At 35.4% G+C, this 20,817-nt stretch overlaps 1 protein-coding gene across 1 annotated transcript; it reads right to left on the bottom strand.

Moving 5' to 3' along the window:
- Positions 1-4,146: 4,146 nt before the first annotated feature.
- LOC118857923 (olfactory receptor 6F1-like) lies at positions 4,147-5,097 on the bottom strand. The gene has a single exon (XM_036768385.1). It carries the CDS (start codon positions 5,095-5,097, stop codon positions 4,147-4,149), a length of 951 nt encoding a protein of 316 aa, XP_036624280.1.
- Between the last annotated feature and the right edge of the window lie 15,720 nt (positions 5,098-20,817).

Below are 20,817 nucleotides of genomic sequence, written 5' to 3'. Positions count from 1 at the left end.
CTTGTTTTTTGTTTGTTTGTTTTGTTGGATTTCTTGTAATTGTATGAAACAACCAAACATTTTTCACATACCTCTTCTTTGCGGTTCCTCTCTCTCTTCTGATTTCTTTGCTTCTTAAATTTTCTATAGTAAAATTTTATGGATAGTAGTTTTTAATTTTATACACATTATCTTGACTCCTTATGATTCCTTAAGGGCAGCTAAGTGGTGCAGTGGATGAAACACCAGGCCTGAAGGCAGGACAACCTGAGTTCAAATTGTCTGTGTGATCCTGGACAAGTCATTTTCATGATAGATAGTATCGTAGAAACAACAAATATGAAGTTGGACAGATTTCATGAGATAGTGGAGGACACAAGCTTCTGGTATATCATAGTCCATGGGATCACAGCTGAATGACTGAACAATAAAAATATTTCCCTAACTTTTTGACTTTGATTTGAAATTGTTAAGTTTATCTAGAAATTCTGATATACTTTTAGTTTTTAGAGTCCATTCTACATGTTTATTTTTTGTTGCCTTTAATCTGGTGATATGTCATTCTAGTTTTCTGCTGATTGCCAGCTAGATGTTGGAATCTTCCAAAGTCTATCCATCAATCTTAATTACCTTTCTCTAGGCACTTCTGCCATGGGGATATATTATGTCCATTCCTAAGAGTATTCCTTACTGATTCTTTCTTTCCGCCTATGGTTCTTACTGTGTAATGCTTATGTACCTATATGCAGATTCTGAAATGAGTTTATATTATCTGTCAAAAATTGTGGGAAAGTTCATTCATTCATGATGATTATGGAAAATGCAGGTTTTAAAAATTTCTGTTTTGGTATAATTTTTCTACTAGTTGAATTTATATCAAATTAAAAAAGAACTTTTAAAAATTATAATTTCAACATGTCCGTCTCATCTTCAAAATTATTTAAGATCAGTAACATTTTTATTACTAGATATTATTTTCCAACTATTGTTATTACTTTTCTTATTGTCTTGTTTTTTTATCTTTCTTATAGGGTTCTAATCAAAATAGTCTGAGGACTAGTTGTTCTTCTACTATTATACTTGCATATTTAAAGTTCTATAGTCCAAAGCCAACAGCTGGCTTCCAGGACTAGGGAAAACCCCTTACTCATTTCTATACTAGAGGTGTCAAACATGTAGCCAGGAGCCACAGTTAAATATATTTGGGAAATATTTAACAAAATAAATAGAATAGGATCTATCTATTTCTATTTGAGTTTGACACCACTTCTGTAATCTATTGTGCTGGTAGATAAAATGACTGCTTTTATGATTTCAGAAAATTGAGGTATAAGCTAACCTTTTTTGCACTCCATGAAAGCATCTTTGGGACAACTCTAGCAACAGACAAAATGACAGCCATGGTATATACTTCATTCTGTTCCCACATGGTTTTAATTTTTCCTACTAGTTGTGTTTTGAAAGCTTTTGATCATATGCATTTGGGAAAACATGAGTAGTCAGTACAGCAGTGTCACTGACCAGCTATCCTATTGGATGTTTCAAAACTTGGCAGTTATCTCCCGAGTTCACTATGGCGTGAAGCTGTTGAAAGGTAAATGGATGGGGTCCATGGCCCACAGTACGTCAAGATCAGGGCTTCTTGGAGACAGGTTGTTTGAAATTGAAGCTCAAAGTAAATGGAAACTCCATGTAAGACTAGATATTGACATGAGATTCATAGTTAATTGACAGGTACCATAAAATGAAGGGCAGCTAGGTGGCATAGTTGATAGAGTGTCAGACCTGGAGTCAGGAAGACTCATCTTATTGAGTTCAAATCTAGCCTAAGATACTTGCTAGCTGTGTGACCCTGGGCACGTCACTTAACCTTATTTGCCTCAGTTTCCATATTTGTAAAATAGCTGGAGAAGAAAATGGCAAACCACTCCAGTATCTTTGCCAAGAAAACACCAATTGGAGTCACAGAGGGTACATGACTAAAAAATGACTGAACAACAACAAAACATAAAGTAAAGAAGGAAGGACTTGAAAGAGGGACAGAGAGAGAGAAGAGGGGAGGAGAGGAGAGGAGAGGAGAAGGGAGGGAAGGGGAGGGGAGGGGAGGGGAAAGAAAGGGAGGGGAAGGGAGGAGAGGAATCTCCTTTCAACCCTCACTGGAGTTTGAGGTAGAGTTGGTATTAGCTATGCCCCAGCAAAGGTTGGTTAGTTTTTGTCCTTCATTCTCAGAAAGGACCAAAATGACATCACTATGCTAGGGTCAAGTTATAGTTTATCTGACTGTGGCTGATCAGAACAATACAAGCTCAAAATGTTCTACCATAGGTTGGGCACAAATGGTTCATGTGAGCATTTGGGGTAGATTTTCTAAATTTGCACATCTCACTTTTCTTTTGAGCTAATTTTGTTCATAGAGCACAGCACCTTCTCTGATGAAGGCATGTCATGCTGGGCAGTCCTATGCCAGTATCTCCCTTGTTACACAATCAATTCCAAAGTTCTTAAGAGACACCTTGAGAGTGTCCTTGCATTGCTTCTTCTGACCATCATGTGAACACTTGCCCTGTGTGAGTTCTCCATAAAATAGTCTTTTGGCAAATATGCATTTTGCATTCAAACAATGTGTCTGGCCCATTGGAGTTGTCTGTATCTTATCCTGCCAGGTGATCTTCAGAATCTTCCTAAGACAATTCAAATGGAAGCCATTCAAACAAACAGAGAGACTACCTCAAAAGAGATTAGAAGCTGTTACTCACTTCTCACTCTTTCTGGCTCTTTCTGAATCAGTTGCAAATACTTTTTGGCATAGCCTGCCCTCCATCTCTTCCACTCCATTCATGAGGACCAGGAGACCAACTAAGAACCTCAGTTGTGTAAGCCTTTTTTAACAAGGAGCCAGAACACATATATCACTTGAAGTGGACTAGGCACATGCCTAGCTCCATTGGAAGTACTCCAATTCAAACTGTTAGATATGTAATAATGTAAATGTATTCAATCACTTCTTATTCACTCATTTTTACCACATAAACACACAATCAGTTTTCTTTTGCACATTTTAGTACTAAACTGCTCCATATAAAAGGGAAGACAAAGCTAGTGATGAAGTTTTATGTGTGAGGAATAGTGAGAAAAGCAGTGTCATTGGATCACTAGATCACTGGATCGTAGTGAGGTGTAAGGCATAAGAAGACTGGAAAGGTAAGAGGAGCCAGATTATGAAGGTCCAAATGGAGGATTTTATATTTAATCCTGGAGGTGATAGCGAACCACTGGGGCATATTGAGTGACGGATAACCTGGTCAGACCTGTAATTTAGGGAGATCAATTTGCCAGCTGAATGAAGTATCAATGGAAGAGGAGAATTTGGAATTATATAAGAAAAGTAACTAAAGTATCCATGCCTTTGATCCAGTAGCCCCATTACTAGATAACTAACCCAAGGAAGTCAAGGACAGAAATGAAAGTCCAATATATACAAATATATTCCTTTGTGATATCAAAGAATTACAACAATGTGGGTAACTATTCACCAGGGAATAGATGGGGAAAAAAATCCAACTATGATGTATGAAGGTAATAGAATATTTTTTTCAATATAAATGCCAAATATGAGAAATTCAGGAAAACATAGGATAATTTGTATCAGCTGATGCAAAGGAAATAAGCACAACCCAGAGAATAACATGCATAATAACTATAATATACATGAAAAGATTACTAAAAGTATAAGTCCAACGCTGAGCAATTGCAAAACTAATTAAGTTGCCAAAGAACAGATAAAAAATAGTTCCCCACTCATCACATGAAGGGGCAGATGAAGAGGACTCCTAGGACACTTGCATATATTACATGTGTATACACACCATCATGTACATAACACATATGTGTCACATATCTAGATATAATATATTGTTTCATATATACATATCACACACAGGATGTATTGTTGGATATGCTCATTTTTTGATGGGTGTGTTTAGTTGTTTTTCTTTGTTACTATAATGTAAAAGCCAAGGACATAAATCAAGCATAGCTTTTTTTTAAAGATATAGAATAAGGCTTAGGATAGAAAATATAATCAAAATTATCATTTCAACCTCCCTCATTTCACCATTTTTGAAAATGGTGAAATGAGAACACATTTTGAATGGGCCCTCCAAAACATTACATATTTTTGGCCAGAAGCAACTTCTTTCTGGCCAGACATTTCTTGAGAGCTTTCTTCACATCTTTGTTTCTAAGTGTATAGATAAGTGGATTTAACAGTGGGGTAATCACACAGTAGAAGACAGATATGATTTTGCCAATGGTGAAATTATACTTAGCTGGGGGACGCACATAGGTAAATATGATAGTACCATAGTAAATGGTGACAACAGTCAGGTGAGACGCACAGGTGGAGAAAGCTTTCTTCTTGGCCTCCCGAGAAGGCATCTTAATGATGGTAATTATTATTTGAACATAGGAAGACATCGTGAGCAGGAAAGAGCTCAAAATCACCACAGAGCTACAAGTGTAGCCCACGGCCTCCACCATGAAGGTGTCCGAGCAAGAGAGTTTGAAGATGGGATCTGAGTCACAGAAAAAATGATTGATCTTCTGAGGGCCACAGAAGTAGAGATAGGAAATGAGAATTGTGGGCAGCAGTGGGGCAATAAAACCACCTACCCAGGAGCCAGCTGAAAACCGAAGGCAGACTTGAGGACTCATTAGGATTGCATAGTGCAGAGGATTACAAATGGCAAGGTACCGATCATAGGCCATTACAGCCAGCAGGATACACTCAGTAGCTCCCATGGAGAAGAAGAAATAGTATTGTGCTACACATTCAGCAACAGAGATAGTGACAATCTGTGATACACAGGTGGCCAATAGTTTGGGCACTGTGACTGTAGTATACCAAATCTCCAAAAAGGAAAGATTTGCTAAGAAAATGTACATGGGAGTGTGCAGCACGGGCTCCATGAGGACAATGATGATGATAAGGGCATTTCCAGTGAGGGAGAGTAGGTACACAGTCAGGAACATCACAAAGAGTGCGATCTTTAGTTGTTGGACACCAGAAAAGCCAAGAAAAATGAATTCCATCACTGTGGTTTGATTTCTTCCATCCATATTTCATTTTGCCTGATCTGAAAAGGGACATAGGAGGGGAAAAAATGAACACATGGAAAAACTCATAGTTTGCTTTATTTTCAAACTGATGAACCACGAAAAGGGAAAGCTGGAGCACTAGAGACATGATGCAAGCAGGCAGAAGAAAGACCAAAGCGTATACACGGGCTATAGTTCATCATTCTAAAATGCCTAGTTGAGCCAGATAATTCAATAATAATAACGATAGTGCTTTAAGTTTACGAAGCACTTCTCCTATGTTAAGTCATTTGAGCCTCACAATAACCCTCTGAAGTAGCTGTTATCATCATCCCTATTTTGCAGAGGAAGAGTCTGAGTCTGTGAGAGATTAAATGACTGCTAATAAGTATCTGAAGATGGATTTGAATTCAGGTCTTTTGGGCTCCCAAGTCCCAGACCATATCCATTGTGCCATCTAAAAACCTCTGATTTATTTTTTAGTTGGTCTATTTAGATGGGGGGAAAATCAAGCTACTTCATTTAGTTTTCCACAAAGGGAAACAGGTCCAATGATGAGGGCAAGTGGGAGCTGTCTGCAGAGAGCGATCCGATCTGAACGTACGTAGAATTTAGAAGCCGACATATTTTTAAATGATAGATATAGAAGATGAAAGTAGGAGCAAGTAACAGAGGACGAAGACAAAATCACGGTTCATTCCCTAGCAATAGTGTCAGGAATGATAAAATTCAGGATGAGCTTATGATGTTAAGGGAAGTTAAGGACAACACCTGAGTTTTTAAAAAGCTATATTAGGACAAAGAAGAAGATCAGAGAAGTGATAGGACCGCTGTTGTAACAGAATAGGAAAATAACTGGAATAATAAATGGGATCTTTTAAACTCTTATTTTCTTTCTGTTCTCTCTGCAAAAGAGATCTGGACTATAAAGGATAGAGGAAAAATGCCTAGTGGGGATACAAAGTATAAATATGGAGGTTGTTTGACATTATTTGGCTCCCTTGATAAAAGCAAATCACCTGCCCCAGATAAATTTTATTCCTGGAACCTCAAAGAACTGACAGATGTGATTGCTGAGCTACTGTCAGTGCTATTTGAAAGATCATGAGGAATGGGAGAGGTTCTTCAGGACTGAAGAAGGACAAATCCTGTCTTAGTTTTCAAAAAAGAAAATAGAATAGAGTCTGCATATAGAGACTAGTGAGCTTGAGTTCTATTCTTGGCACTTTTGAACTCACGCTATTAAACATGAACATCTCTGTGAGGAAGCAATAACTGCCAATAGTCAGCGTGACTTAATCGATAGTTCATAGCAGACTAACCTCATTAATCAAGGAGTTCAGGGGAATATTCTAGTGCCTAGAACAAAGCCTATCAATTAACTATCAGATAGTATATGCTTAATAAATACATCTTGATGGACTGGTTTACGTAGGTTTTAGCAAAGCATTTAACAAAGTATCTTATGTTATCTTTCTGGAAAAAAATATTATGAACTATGGGCCTGCCACAAATGATATTCAGTGATTAAGGTTAGTCAAACTGAGACCTGTTAAAGATCTTAGCTTCAAAAGGCCAAGGTCTCCCACTGCATCCAGAGCCATTTCCAGTCATTCTGATCTTGAGGGAACAGGATGGGCAATGAGGTAATAAAAAGATCTCTTTTTTACAGATGCTATGATGATATATTTGGAAAATCCTAAAGATCCAACTAAAAAGTTATTTGAGATAATTAATAATTTTAACAAAGATATAAAATAAACCCACATAAATCATCATCATTTTTATATATCACTAATAAAACTGTGTAAGAAGAGATAATAAGATATACCCCATTTAAAATGACTGTGTAGATAGTATAAAATATTTGGGAGTATATCTGCCAAAACAGTCTTAGGAACTACATGAACCTAATTATGAAACACTCTTTATACAGATAAAGTCAGATTTAAATAACTGGAGAAATATTAATTGTCCATGGGTAGACAAAGCCAATACAATAAAAATGACAATTTTACCTAACCTATTTATCCACTGATATCTCAACTAAATTACCCCAAAAACTATTTTACTGAGTTAGAAAAATAATAACAAAATTCATTTGGAGAAACAAAAGGTCAAGGATTTCAAAGCAACTAACAAAAAATGAAAAGGAAGGGGTTTTTAGCAGTACCAGATCTTATACTATATTTTAAAGTAGTAATTATCAAAACTATCTGGTACTGGCTAAGAAATAGAAAGATGGAACAGGGTAGACATGCAATACACAGTAGTAGATGATTATAATAACCTTATATTTACAAATATGAAGATTTAAGTTTTGGGGACAAAAAATCATTATTTGGTAAAAAAAAAATTGTTTGGGAAAGCTAGAAAGCAGTCTGGCAGAAATTGGTTATAAACCAGCATCTTAAAGCATTTACCAATACAAGGTCAAAATGGATACATGACCTAGATATAAAAGGAGATATCACAAGAAAATTAGAACATGGAACATATTACCTATCAGATTTATGGATAGGAAAATAATTTATGAATAAACAAGAAATAGAAATCAGTGTGAGATGTAAAATGGATTATTTCAATTACATTAAATTAAAAAGGTTTTGTATAAATAAAACCAATGTAGCCAAAATTAGAAGAAAAGTAGAAAACTGGGGAAATTTTCTATAGACAGTCTCTCAGATAAAAGTTTCATTTCTCAATAAAGACCTTTGTCAAATTTATACGAATGAGTCATTCCCCAATTGATAAAAGGTCAAAGGATATAAACAGACAGTTTTTTGGAGAATAAATAAAAACTATATGTAGTCATATAAAAAATGTTGTAAATCACTATTGCTTAGAGAAATGCAAATTAAAAGAACTTTAAAATATCACATTACACCGATGAGACTAAAACGGTAGATGCCCTTCAATTGGGGAGTGGCTAAACAAGCTGGTGGTATATGATTGTGATGGAATACAACTGTGCTATAAGAAATGATGAGCTGGTTGATTTTAGGAAAACGTGGAAAGACTTGCATGAAATAATGAAAAATGAAACGAGCGATACAAAGAGAATATTGTACGTAGTAACAGAAATATTGTCCTAAGAACAACTTTGAATAACTAATTCATCTTGAGTTATCATAAATATTCAAACCAACTACAAAGGACCTATGAAGGAAGATGCTATCCACCTCCAGAGAAGTATGTATTGTTCATACATATATATATATATATATATATATATATATATATACACATACATATGTACATATATGTGTGTATGTGTATGTGCATGTGGCATGTATATGTATACCAATCTGAAATGGAAATTCATGGTTTTATATTGAATCCTCTATGTTGTACTGTGCACATGTTCTTTTTTTGTCTTTAAGTTTAGAATGAATAATTTAAAAAAAACTATCCATATAAATGTCATTTATTAGCTAAAAGCTAATCTACATTGTGCTTCATAGCACAGAGGCTCAGCTTTGGTATTTCTGGTCCAGATTAACTTGCTAACCAGTTAGCCATTTAACCTTTAAGACTTTAGAGATCATCCAATCCCATTCCTTTATTTTATAGACACAAAAGAGGCATCAAGGCACTTGCCTAAAGACACAGAGCTCTTCTGTAGCACAAGCTGGAACAGAACTGGCCTGCTGACTCTTGGTCCAATGTTGTTTCCACTATGTTCAGTGACGTGCTGGTAAATGTTTAACAACTGGCTTTCTGAAAGGAAATATAGGTACAACACACCTTTAAGTTTAAGCTGCATTATTAACATTTTCTCCATTATTTTACAATTACTCCATTACCAAATAATCAAAACAATAAATCATGCCCTGATTTGAAATGTTTGTCAATTTTTAAGGTGTAAATGCTCATGCTGAAAATGTAACAATCAGCTCTCACAAACTAGTTCGAGTTGGCTCCAACATAACCAAATAATATCTAGATGAAGAGTGAAAAAAAATTAGTTAATAATTAAGAAATTTCTATGTTGGTTGCCTTACTTCTGAGGGCCCTTCAAGCTCTAGTTCTATTATGCTATGTCTGATTCTAGAATATCAGAATCCTAGGTAATTATTGATTTCCCCCCTTCAATATGGCTTATGCAAACAGATTCAGTCTGATTCTCTTTCTGTCATGGGCTTTTTCCATTAATGCCATGTGAATATTTGACTTTAAATCACTCAAAACATATGGATGATAAATGAATTTTTCATTTGTTGTCAGGATCGTAAGATGATGAATTTACATCTGGCAAGGACAGATGCTTGGGCTTGATATATTCTAGATGAAAAGTATTCCTTCTCTGAATCAGGGTTTACCATGATGATGGATTTTGGTTATTATCAATGACTAGGAATCAGGACTATCTCCCTTTCTGACTTACTTATGAACATATCTAAATAGGGGCAGCTAGGTGGCACAGTGGATAGAGTACCAGGTCTGGAGTGAGGAAGATTCATCTTTTGAGTTAAATCTGGCCTAAGATATTTATTAGCTGTGTGACCCTGGGCAAGTCACTTAACTCTGTTTGCCCCAGTTTCCTCATCTATAAAATGAGTTGGAGAAGGAAATGGTAAATCCCTTTAGTATCTCTACCAAGAAAATCCCAAATGGGGTCACGAAAAGTCAGACATGACTGAAAACAACTGAACAACAACAACTTCCTGACCCCAGTAACCTACAATCATATGACAATTTATGGATTTGTGCACATTTATAATCACTGCCTTTGTCTATGTGTCCACAGTGGCTTTGATATAAAGGAAAATTAAATTACATAATGTTACTTCATCAATAAAGGCATTCATGGGTATTATGGTAAAAGAGAAGAGCTGTACATGGTAGGCACTCAGTAAATGTTTATCTCTATGAGACTGCAGTTGGGTGAATGGCTAGGGAAAGCTCCATTTCAATTGATTGCAATCTACTACTCTGACTCTTAAGGTCTTACTTTACTTTTCCTTCTTATTCCTTTACAGATCTCCCTCTTAGTCTGCTTGGCATCACATGGTAATGAATTACTAGTGTGAGTGACTCATTGAAGTGACTACTTGACTATCAGTGGGGATGATATGAAAGCATCCAGACTAAAGTGAAACTATGATCAGTAATTTGGATGATTGGTCTGCATGTCACCAAAACACAAATATATGGAAATATTTAGAGTGACTTTTCTCTCTTTTGTCTGAGAGTATGTCAATATGAGGACACAACTTAAGGTTCCTTCTAGGTATTATGAAGTGAACACCAAGTTAAAATTTGGGGAATTTAACTCATATCAATAACTTTATTCATGCCAATTGCCTTTCTGGATTATTGAGTCATTCACATTTCTACACAAATATGAAATGGTTGTGTATTTCGTCATGAAAGAATAATGTGGTTAATCATGGTCAGATTTTCATGTAAGGAATTATGACACATAAACACAAAATAATTCATAACAGTGATAATAGCTAGTGTTTATACAACATTTACTAAATGCCAGGCACTAGGCTAAACACTTTACAAATGTTATCTCATTTAATTCTCACAACAACTCTGGGAGGTAGGTATTATTATTATTATTATTATCATTCTTTGTTTGCGGTAGAAGAAATGGAGGCAAACAAAGGTTAAATGACTTGCCCAAGGTCACATAGCAAGTTAGTGTCTGAGGTTGGATTTGAATTCAGATTGTTCTGACTCCAGGCCTTGTACTCTATCCACATAGTTGCTTCAACATTATTATCAATATTGCACAATAAGAAATTACTAATATGATGAATTCAGATAAACTTAGAAAACATGTACAAACTGATAAAAATTAAAGTGAGCAGAGCCAGGAGGATGATTTATGTAACTATAAAAATAAACATAAAAACAACTTTTAAAGACTTAAGAATTCTGGTCAATGCAATGACTAATCATGAATTCAGATGAAGCACATTCTTGGCAGAAAGGTGACAGACTACAGATATAGAAGTGAATATGCAATTTCAAACAGAGCCGATGTATAGATTAGTTTTGCTTGACTATACTTAATTGTTACAAGGTAAGGTTCCTATTGGTGCAGAATAAGTTTGTTTGGGTATAATTGGTAGCAAGTGAAAATAATGGAAAAAACATTCAATGAAACATTAAAAATTCCACATGAGAGAAGAAGAAAGTTCAGAAAGTGATACAGACAAGCAGAACAGTTTTGTGGTTATCATATTAAATTTAACCTACACTTAAAAACCAGACTGCACATAATAGCAATTCACAGGTTCATATAAAATCCTCTTCTGTTCTTATTTATATATTGAAATATTCATGTATGTTAATATTTATTTTATTAATAATAAAAAAGAAATTAAAAATATTTTTGTTTAAGGGAAATAGATTATGGAATTTCTGACATCAAATCAAAGCTATTAATTTAATGCCTACTATACTAAAGCATTTTATTGATAGCTTAATCATTCAGAACAGTTTCACTTGTTACATATGTACATACAATTGTCATTTCAGGAACCTTATAGATTTAATGCCCTCATTTTATGTATGAGCAAATTGAGACCCAAAGGAGTTGTGACTTGCTTGAGATTATATACTAAATAGGATTAAACCTGTAACCCAAACAACTCGGCTCTCAGTCCAGTCTTGTTTACACTGCACCACAGCCTAATTATCTGAATTATTGATTATTTTGAAGATTAGATAGCCCTGGAAATTTGTATGGGGCATACGTGATTGGACACATATTCTCCTCTCTTCGAGCACATGACATCTTTCGCACCTGTACCCCCTTTGACTTTGATCTTTACGCCCTGAATAATGTGCTTTCAAACTAATTGAGCAGACTTATTTGATAGTCTCAACAAATTCTTGGGAATTAAGACTAAAGAATAAAGAATTAAATAAATTAAAAATGATAATAATATCTTTAGAGAGGCAACAATGCGTAGATTTCCTGACTCTGGTACTTATGGGCATATATGACTATGGGAAAGTCATTTAACCTCCCTAAGACTTAAAAAATTCTCCAAGTTATAAACAGGTTTGCAATCTGCATTGGTGGAGGGGTGGCTACCACACTGACACAGATTTTCATCATAATGCCTTTGCAACAGCAAAGCAAGTATTCAAGGACCAAGGGAAATGCCATGCAAATATCCTTTATTTCACTTGTGATTTGTACTTATAGACTATTTTAATAATATGCTGATAAATTTTCATTTGCTCAAAACACTGAACTGGGAGATATGGTCATGCAGGTTGTAGATACAAATAATTGGAGAAAAAGTAGCAATTGCAGTCAATTTAGCTTTATGTAGACATACTCACTATATACTTAAGTATACATATATGTTCACATGCATATACATTATATAAATCATAGGTACAATGAAATCTAATCTTAATGTCTTTCCTCTTATCATTCAAATAAATAAGAATCAATATTAAATTATCATCAAGATAATACTTACATGTATTTACTCTGATTATTTCAGTCTTAACTTTGTTTTCTAAGGTACAAACTCTATTGATTGGATTTCCTTTGTTGCCTCCCATTGTTCTAGGCTAAAAGCTTCTTCAGTGAATCAGAGATTCCTTTCAAATAAAAATGAATGAAGTTGTAAGGTAGAAGAAGCAGGTTTTTAGTCCTGGGGATTCCATGATATTTGGCACCATGTTTTACTCTTTGGTGGAATTAGTAGAGAAGACAAATTCAATAAACACTATTATTTATCTATAGTTAATTTGTTTTTGACTAAAGGATTAGTAGGGGCCCTGGCTGAATGATCTTTTTGTGAGGAAATAGTTGCTATGTTTCATTAGTCTGGGACTCTGGAGAACTGGCCTCTGGCAAGCCATAGGGTGTCTCATAGGATACTCTACTGAATTCTTTTCTGTCAGAGTCAAAATAAACTCTCTATGGGTCACAGAAAGAGTAATGAGGCTGTGTAATTTTTTTATGGATCCTGTTTTTATATGTATTATAGGCCTCTGATAAGAATTTATAGAATCTATTTTTTCCTGTTTTTCATTCCATCCTACACTGATGTCAGAATAATTTTTTTTCTCGATTTCATTTAATCCAGACCCATATGCAAGGATTAGTAATGAATTAGGTTGATTGCTAAAGCAAATTCAAAGTCCTACACCAGATAGGTATAATACAGTGGAAAGAAGCCTGGCTGAACCAGAAATTAGGTGGCCTAGGTTATTCTGCATATGCTACTGACATCCTACCTCAAGTTGGACAAATCACTTATTCCCACAATTTCCTAAAATAAAGGATTTGACCTAAATGGTCTTTAGTATCCCTTCCATCTCTAAATCCCAAGATTGTGAAGAGAGGCTTAAAAGAAAAGAAAGAAAAGATAAGAACCTATGATTGGGCTCTGGGTGAAGGAAAAAAAGTGGGGCAGGAAAGTGTAGCAGTCTGCATCAAATCTGGAGCAGTCGTTTTGGGTGTGCTCTTTATCTTTCATCATTCTCTCCTTGTGCAGGGAACTCTGATTGGCACAATAACCAATCACAATTTGAGAGGAGTCATAATCGAAATATGCTACCCATCTTGGGAAGAGAGGTGATGGACTGTGGGTGCAAATTCAGATTTTTCTTTTGCACATGACCAATGCTTGTATTTGTGTTTATTTGCTTTGCTTAACTATTAATAGTTGTTATAAGGATTTCATTTTTCTTTCTTTTTTGGTGGGGTTGGAGAGAGAAGATAGATTTCCATTAATTGAAAAAAATTGTTAAAAATAAAGTGCAATTTGTTTTCACAAACCATACATCTTTCTCATAAATGGTATTTAAAATATAAGAATTTATAAGTTCTTACAAGTAAAACATTCTACTGCTCATTTTCACATACCATGTATCTCTTCATTTCCCTTTGGGTCACCTGCAACTTTTATATTCTTATGAGTATATGATTATGAGAAACAAGATTTATGTCCATTTTTGTTTTTGTCATTGTTCGGTCATTTCAAGTTGTGTCCAGCTCTTTGTGATGCCACTTGGGCTTTTCTTGGCAAAGATACTGGAGTGGTTTGCCATTGGACTGACTCTGTGTACCTTTATATTGCCTTTATATTCATATACTCAAACTCAAATGGATCTGTGGTCTCATCAATTTGAGAGTTCCCCCCAATGATGCATATCCCAACTTATCCATGCTATATACTCTATTTGACTTTCTCCTGTCTTCCCAAAAGTTTAGCATAGGGTACATCAGATGTACTTTAGGCCTGTCTTGATTTCTCCCAATAGAATGAGAGTACCATTGGAACACTGTGGCCATGTATCCCTCTTCCTCATTCTCACCATGTAACCAGTCATCTTTTCTTTTTGTCATACGGTTCTGTGATGACATAGTTTACTTCCTTTTTTTTTTTTAGAGTTTATCATTGGTAGTACGTTGCTGCTTGTTCACACCCACCATGATCCTTTCCATTGTCCACTAAGTGATGTTCATTTATAGTTCTTCAGAGGCAGTGGGATTCTAGGTCTTCCTGCTGTGTACTAAAACTGGTAAAATGTTTGTACTAAAAAGATGGGTGTAATGAGAAACTTGGAGTCAGAGGAAGTGCTTTTTCAGCTTCCTAAAATAATCCAGCCAGCTGCCATTTTTACTCTTGGCCCTGGTCATTGTCCATCTGTATTTTCTGTCCTCCTCACCTGGCTTCAGTACTCTGAAACTTTTCTGACTTCTCCACCATGCCCCTATATTGAATACTCTTCCACCCCTGTTTTTCTACTTCCTTTTTTGGTGTGTTATCTGTAAGATTATATTATAAGCACTTTGAGGACAAAGACAGTCTTTGTTTGTATTTTTATCTGTAGTGCTTAGCATAGTGCCTAGCACATAGTAGAGATCCAAAAGTTATTACCTATTTATTATTGACTATACACACACACAAGCATACATATACATACATAGGTGTGTATATATGCAGTATTGGTATAGATATAAATATATACATATATGTATGTATGTATATCCATATACACATACATATGCGTGTATTTATAATAGTCTCTACAGAATGCCATTTAGTTGCAAGTTCTAATCTGTTGAAGTCTGGGGAGTTGACATTCCTTATCCATTTGTTCTTTCCTATGTGGGTAAATTGGCCAAACTCCTTTGAATAATTGCACATCTCTTCAGGAAGCTCTGCAATATCATGGAACTTGTAAAAATAAACCCAATGTGATCTGAAAACAGGAGCATCTGGAGGCCCTCACCACCAAGAGGTTCTCCTCTACAACATTGTGGAATACCCTCTCTGACTTGGATGCTACTCTGGAGTTCCTCCATAACAATAGCAAATGCTTTTGGCTAAGCATACATCCCCAAATGTTAAGTTTCCTTGATATTTATTATCAGATGATCATTCGATAGAATTATTTATTGCTATGTCTTCTAAGAAATTTTGAATGATCTTGATATGTGGATGAAAGATAATTCACTGTAAGAGAGCTTAGAAGGTAGCATTTTGTTCCAGCTAGTCAAAAGTGTTGGTTCTTTGTTTTCTTTTGTGAAATAGCAAACAATAAGAATCTTATGTTGCCTATATCTTTCAGTAAATTGTAAAATGATAAAAAATGTGGCCCATTCTTGTATAGATGGGAGAGTAGGCATATAAGTTAGTAATTATTGATGTATTCTTGGTTAGCTTTTTTGGAAATCAATACAGTCTGAGTTTTTTTTCTTCCCATTGGCATTTCCCCCTATTTTTGATATGTTGTAAATCAGTCTTGAAATGCCCTCATAATTATATTATCTCTGGTATGGATCTCCCTTAGCACTGACACCTATATAACATAACTTGAAAATTATTGCTATTAAAAAGAATGCCTTTTTTAAAAAAGGGGTCAGCTTGGAGTGAAGAAAAGGATGTCTAATTTCTCTAATGAAACCCAGTCTGGGTCCATCTCATGGTCTATCTACAGTTCCTGTTCAAGATATATGTACCAAGGACTGACACAACGGGTTGCCCATGCAATTATCTGTCATTACCTGTGCAGTATCCATTCTTCAGCCACTTTTTTTTAACCTGTGTGCTTTGCTACGTCCATCTCTTTTGAGCAAATATGAAACTCATTGAAGAGGACTTGAGCATTCAAGGTTAAGTGCAATTTTTAACAATGTAATATACAGCATAATACGTAAACAAAAGCATAAGAAGTAGCTCACAGTCTTTTGCATTTGTATTTGACACAGGATAATTATTTGATGAATCATTTATTAAGGACCTATAAGGCAAAATTGAGAGAGCATAATGCATTTTCAGGTGACAAAATACTCTAGTTTGAATGGAGCTCAAGGTAGAAAGATTTGATATGGAATAAGATTGGAAAGTGGTCTGATGCCAGATTTTGGAAAGCATTCAATATGCAAGAGCCACTAAGGGAGTTTTAGCAGAGGAGGGACACGAAGAGATCTAAGGGTAATTAAGTTTACTCTAGCCATAGGGTGAAGGATGAGTTGGAAGTTAGAGAGAATAAAGACAGGAAGTTGTACTATCAGGTTACTGCTAGGTATTGGTACCAAGGAATTAGTCCCAAGCTGATAGCAATAGGGATGGAAGGGAAGAGATAGGTAAAAGTGATATTGAATAGTTGGAATCAGTAAGACTTTGTAACTAGTTTGATGTGAGAGGTGAAGGAGGATGATTTTTTAAAGTTAAAAACATGGGAAAGAGAGTTAATTACAGTTTCACAGACATAAATAGAGAAGTCAAAAGAGGCAGGTTTAGAAAGAAAGAAAATGGTCGTGGTTTTGGACATCCATGGTTTGGGACATCTATGAAGACTGGTTATGTAGGTGGTTTGAGATTCATATCCGGAGTTCTCAAAAGCAGTAATGATTAAATATATCTATACAGATGTTATGATTGAAATGATGGAAATAAATGAGATTATTAACCAAGGTAGTATAGAAAAATAATAGAAGACACCTGAGAATCGACACTTACGGAAAGTCCGCATGAAGCAATCAAGAAAAGGATAAGCCAGTGATAAAGACAGAAAAGAAATTACTAGAGAGGTAGAAGAAGTGAGAGGCTGTGGTGTCTCTGAAGGCAATGGAAAAGAAAAAATCTAGTGGTAAGGAATGGTCTACTATGTCAAAAGCAGAAGAGAGTTCAAAGAAAATGAGTATTAAAACAAGGTCATTGCATTTGGTAATTCAATGAGAATGTTAATAATCTTTAAAAGGCCACTGAGAGTTGATTAGTGGAGGCAGAAACCCCCTTACAAGAGCTGAAAAAAGAGTATGTTGCTAGGAATTAGAGGGATTAGGTACAGACAAATTTTTTAAGAAGTTAACTAATAAAGGGGAGAAGCAAAATGGGATGGTTGGGAAAATTCCTCAAAATGGCAAAGTTGGATGGGGTACAAGAGTTAATGGAAAGACTTTTTAGAATTGGAGACCCCAAGGATGTTTGTTCATAAGGAAAGAAGTGAAGGCTGGAAAGGGAGGGAGGGGAGGTTGAAGACTTTTATAAAGTGGGTATAACTGAAAATGATAGAATGCGGCTGTGGAATAAATGACAGGGCCTAAGGAAGAAATGGGATCAAGGATATAGATAGAGTGATTAGGCATGGTGAGGAGTAGGGAAAGAAAATGTCTGGGATATAAAGAATGTGATATGAAAGAATGTGATAAAGGGGGATTGAGAGAAGTTATATTAGGTGATCTTAATCTTCTCAATGAAGCTGGATAGTGTTTGTACAGAGTGATACTTCACGTGTAACAATATTATATAACCAGTTGTTCATAACCCCATTTTGGAATACTGGAGTGGTTTGCCATTTCCTTCTCCAGCTCATTTTCCAGATGAGGAAATTGAGGCAAACAGGGTTAAATGACTTGTTCAGAGTCACATAGCTATTAAGTTTCAGAGGCCAGGCCCAGTACACCATCTATCCATTACACCACCTAGCTGCCCATAACCCAATAATATAACCCAGGTAAGGTTATATAAAATGAATTTGTACTGTTTGCAGTCAGATTAGAAACTAGACGGTGAATTTATTGAACAGTCTATGAGGTAGCAACAAAAGGAAAAAATGATAATAATACAAAATGGTGCCCACTTAATGAGGAATGGCTAAACAGATCGTGGTATATCATATCATCACATCTACCTCACAAGGTTATTGTGAGGACCAAATGAGCTAACTTCTTCAAAGTGTTTGCAAAGCTTAAAGTGCTATATAAATCTTAGCTATTATTATAATAATTGATGAATATGAAGAATGCTGAGAAACATGTAAGTGAAACTTAAATGCATGGATACAGGGGACAGAAAGCAGAAATGCTAACAAAATGAAAAGAGGTACACCATGAGTCTTCCCCTAGCTATAACCACGAAAGGTTCATGGTTTGATTCTCTTCTCGTTTTGTTTTTATGTTGTGAATTTTAACATTCAGGTCATAAATTCATGTTGAGTTCATTATAGTTATGTAATATATGATGAGGTTCTGAACCTATTTTTAATTTTTTTTTTTTTTTTTTGGCAAACTGCTTCTCTGTTTTCCTAGTTTTCGTCAAATAGGGAGTTCTTTCCCAAGCAATTTAAGTTCTTTTGTTTATCAAATGCCGAGTTATCGATCTCAGTCCTCCCCACCCCCGCCCTGCTTTTTCCTTATCTTGTCTGTTCTATTGATTTTTTAAGTAGTCTGCTACCAAAAGTTTTGATGATCACTCTTCTATAATTTCAATTCTGCAAATGTTCCTTCCCTTTCATTCTTACTTTTTCCACATTATTTTACATAGATCTTTTGTTCCTTCAAATAAATTGCATTATTTGTTTAGTTCTATAAAGAACTGAATGGTATAGAACTAAATTTGTAAATGTATCATCATAATTTTATTATACTCATGTGACCTAACCATGTTGTTAGTGTGAGGGTTGGGGAAAAGGGACATGCTTTATTCCTATATTTACTGAGAAATCCTCTATCATTTCCCTATTGTCAATGATGTGTATATATGCATATATATGTATACACATACAATACACACACATAGCTGTATATATGTGTGTATACATATATATTTATTATATATGTGTAATCATATTTTTAAATGACCCTTTTATGATGATGTTTTGTGTAGATTTTTAGTACAAATGAGTGTTGTACTTTTTGAATGGCTTCCTGCAATTTTTGATACAATCATGCAATTTTAGGCATTTTAATTTTTAATGTTATTTTAAAAGATTGAACTAGTTCTACAATTAATGTACAGAGCTCCCAGTGAGGAACTTCTTCTATTAGTTGAAGACTGAGACCTTCTCTGTAATTTATAGCTTTAGAGAGTTGCATGGGGGTACTGAGAGATTAACTGACTTGGTAGGGGTTGGGGGAAGGCATGTAAAACAATATTCTTTCATAGGACTTGAGCAGTTTTCCTGCCTATGAGGCTACCTCTCTGTCCACTATACTATTATGTCTTCTGGTTTATATAATTAATTATATTATTTTTCTTAATGTGGAGACATTCTTCCGTCCCTGATATAAATAAATTAAACTTGCATATAATAAATAATTTTTCTTGCCTTTTTGCAAGAATTTTTAAAAAGTTTTCATCATCAATATTTTCAGCATATTTGTCTTTACTGGGGTTTTTGGTCTTTTTTGGTTGGAAGACTATATTTGTCTCATCAAAGGAAACACTTGCTATATTCCATGTATTATACTAGTGCTAGAGATATGGAAAAAACTGTAAGAGTCCTTGCCCTCAAGAACTTATATTCTAATGGGAACTTACATTTTTATATTAATTTTTTTTCAATTTTTGAGAACAATTTATCTAGCACACTTATCAATGACTTTAAATATTTCATAGAATTCACCTAAAAACTCACATAGACCAGACTTTTTTTCTTGTTGCTAGCTCCATTACAGATAGCTTGATTTTCTGAGACTGGATTGTTTAAGGTCTCTTTTTTATTTTCTGGAAAATCAGGTTGAACATAGTACATCTTTTTTTTAAAGAAAATTATTTATTTATTTTTAGTTTACAACATTCAGTTCCACAAGCTTTTTAGTTCCAAATTTTCTCCCTTTCCTCCTCTCCCCCCTCTGTAAGATGGCATGCTGTAACCATAGTGACCTTTGTTTTCTTTGAGTGACTCAGCTTACCTCATTGAGCCTCGCTGGGCGCTGGGGGCTTCTCTTCTGGGGCAGGAAGCCCAGAAACCATGCCAGGAAGAAGAGAACTTCCTGTGTGATGAGTCATGGGGCTGGCTGAGGGGAGGTGTTGACTCCAGAGCCATGCCCTATTGGGTGTTAACCTAGTCTGCGCCAGGGGGAGAGGCCAACTCAAGAACCAATTGGCCCTGGTCATTCAGGCAGCGCTTGATGATGTCAAAAACTCTATAAGAGGGGAGAGGACAGCTTGAAGAGCTCTCTTTCCTTTTCTGGTTGGCACGGCAGCAGTGGGGAACATGATTCTGGGCCAGCCCTTGCTCTCAGGCCAAGCCCAGATGTTGGTAACTATGAATTGTATTGGGTCTGTCTGTTGATATTTGTAATTTGTTTGTATTTTGGTTTTGAGGTTCGGGGTGCTGGTTCTTTTCCCCTGAACTAAATGAATGTTCTGAACCTCAGGGTGCTGGTTTTTTTCCCCTGAAGTAAGCAAATGAAATTGTATTTGGTCTGTCTCTTGATGCCTGTCTCTTTGCTCCCCTGAACTAACTGAACGCTAACTGAATGCTGGCGTTTTTCCCCTGAACTAAATGAATGTTGTC

This window comes from Trichosurus vulpecula, chromosome 7, assembly GCF_011100635.1.
Source record: "Trichosurus vulpecula isolate mTriVul1 chromosome 7, mTriVul1.pri, whole genome shotgun sequence".
In the NCBI taxonomy this organism is placed as follows: Eukaryota; Metazoa; Chordata; class Mammalia; order Diprotodontia; family Phalangeridae; genus Trichosurus; species Trichosurus vulpecula.
The sequence above is the reverse complement of the archived record's forward strand: the minus strand, read 5'-3'. Positions and strand labels throughout refer to the sequence as shown.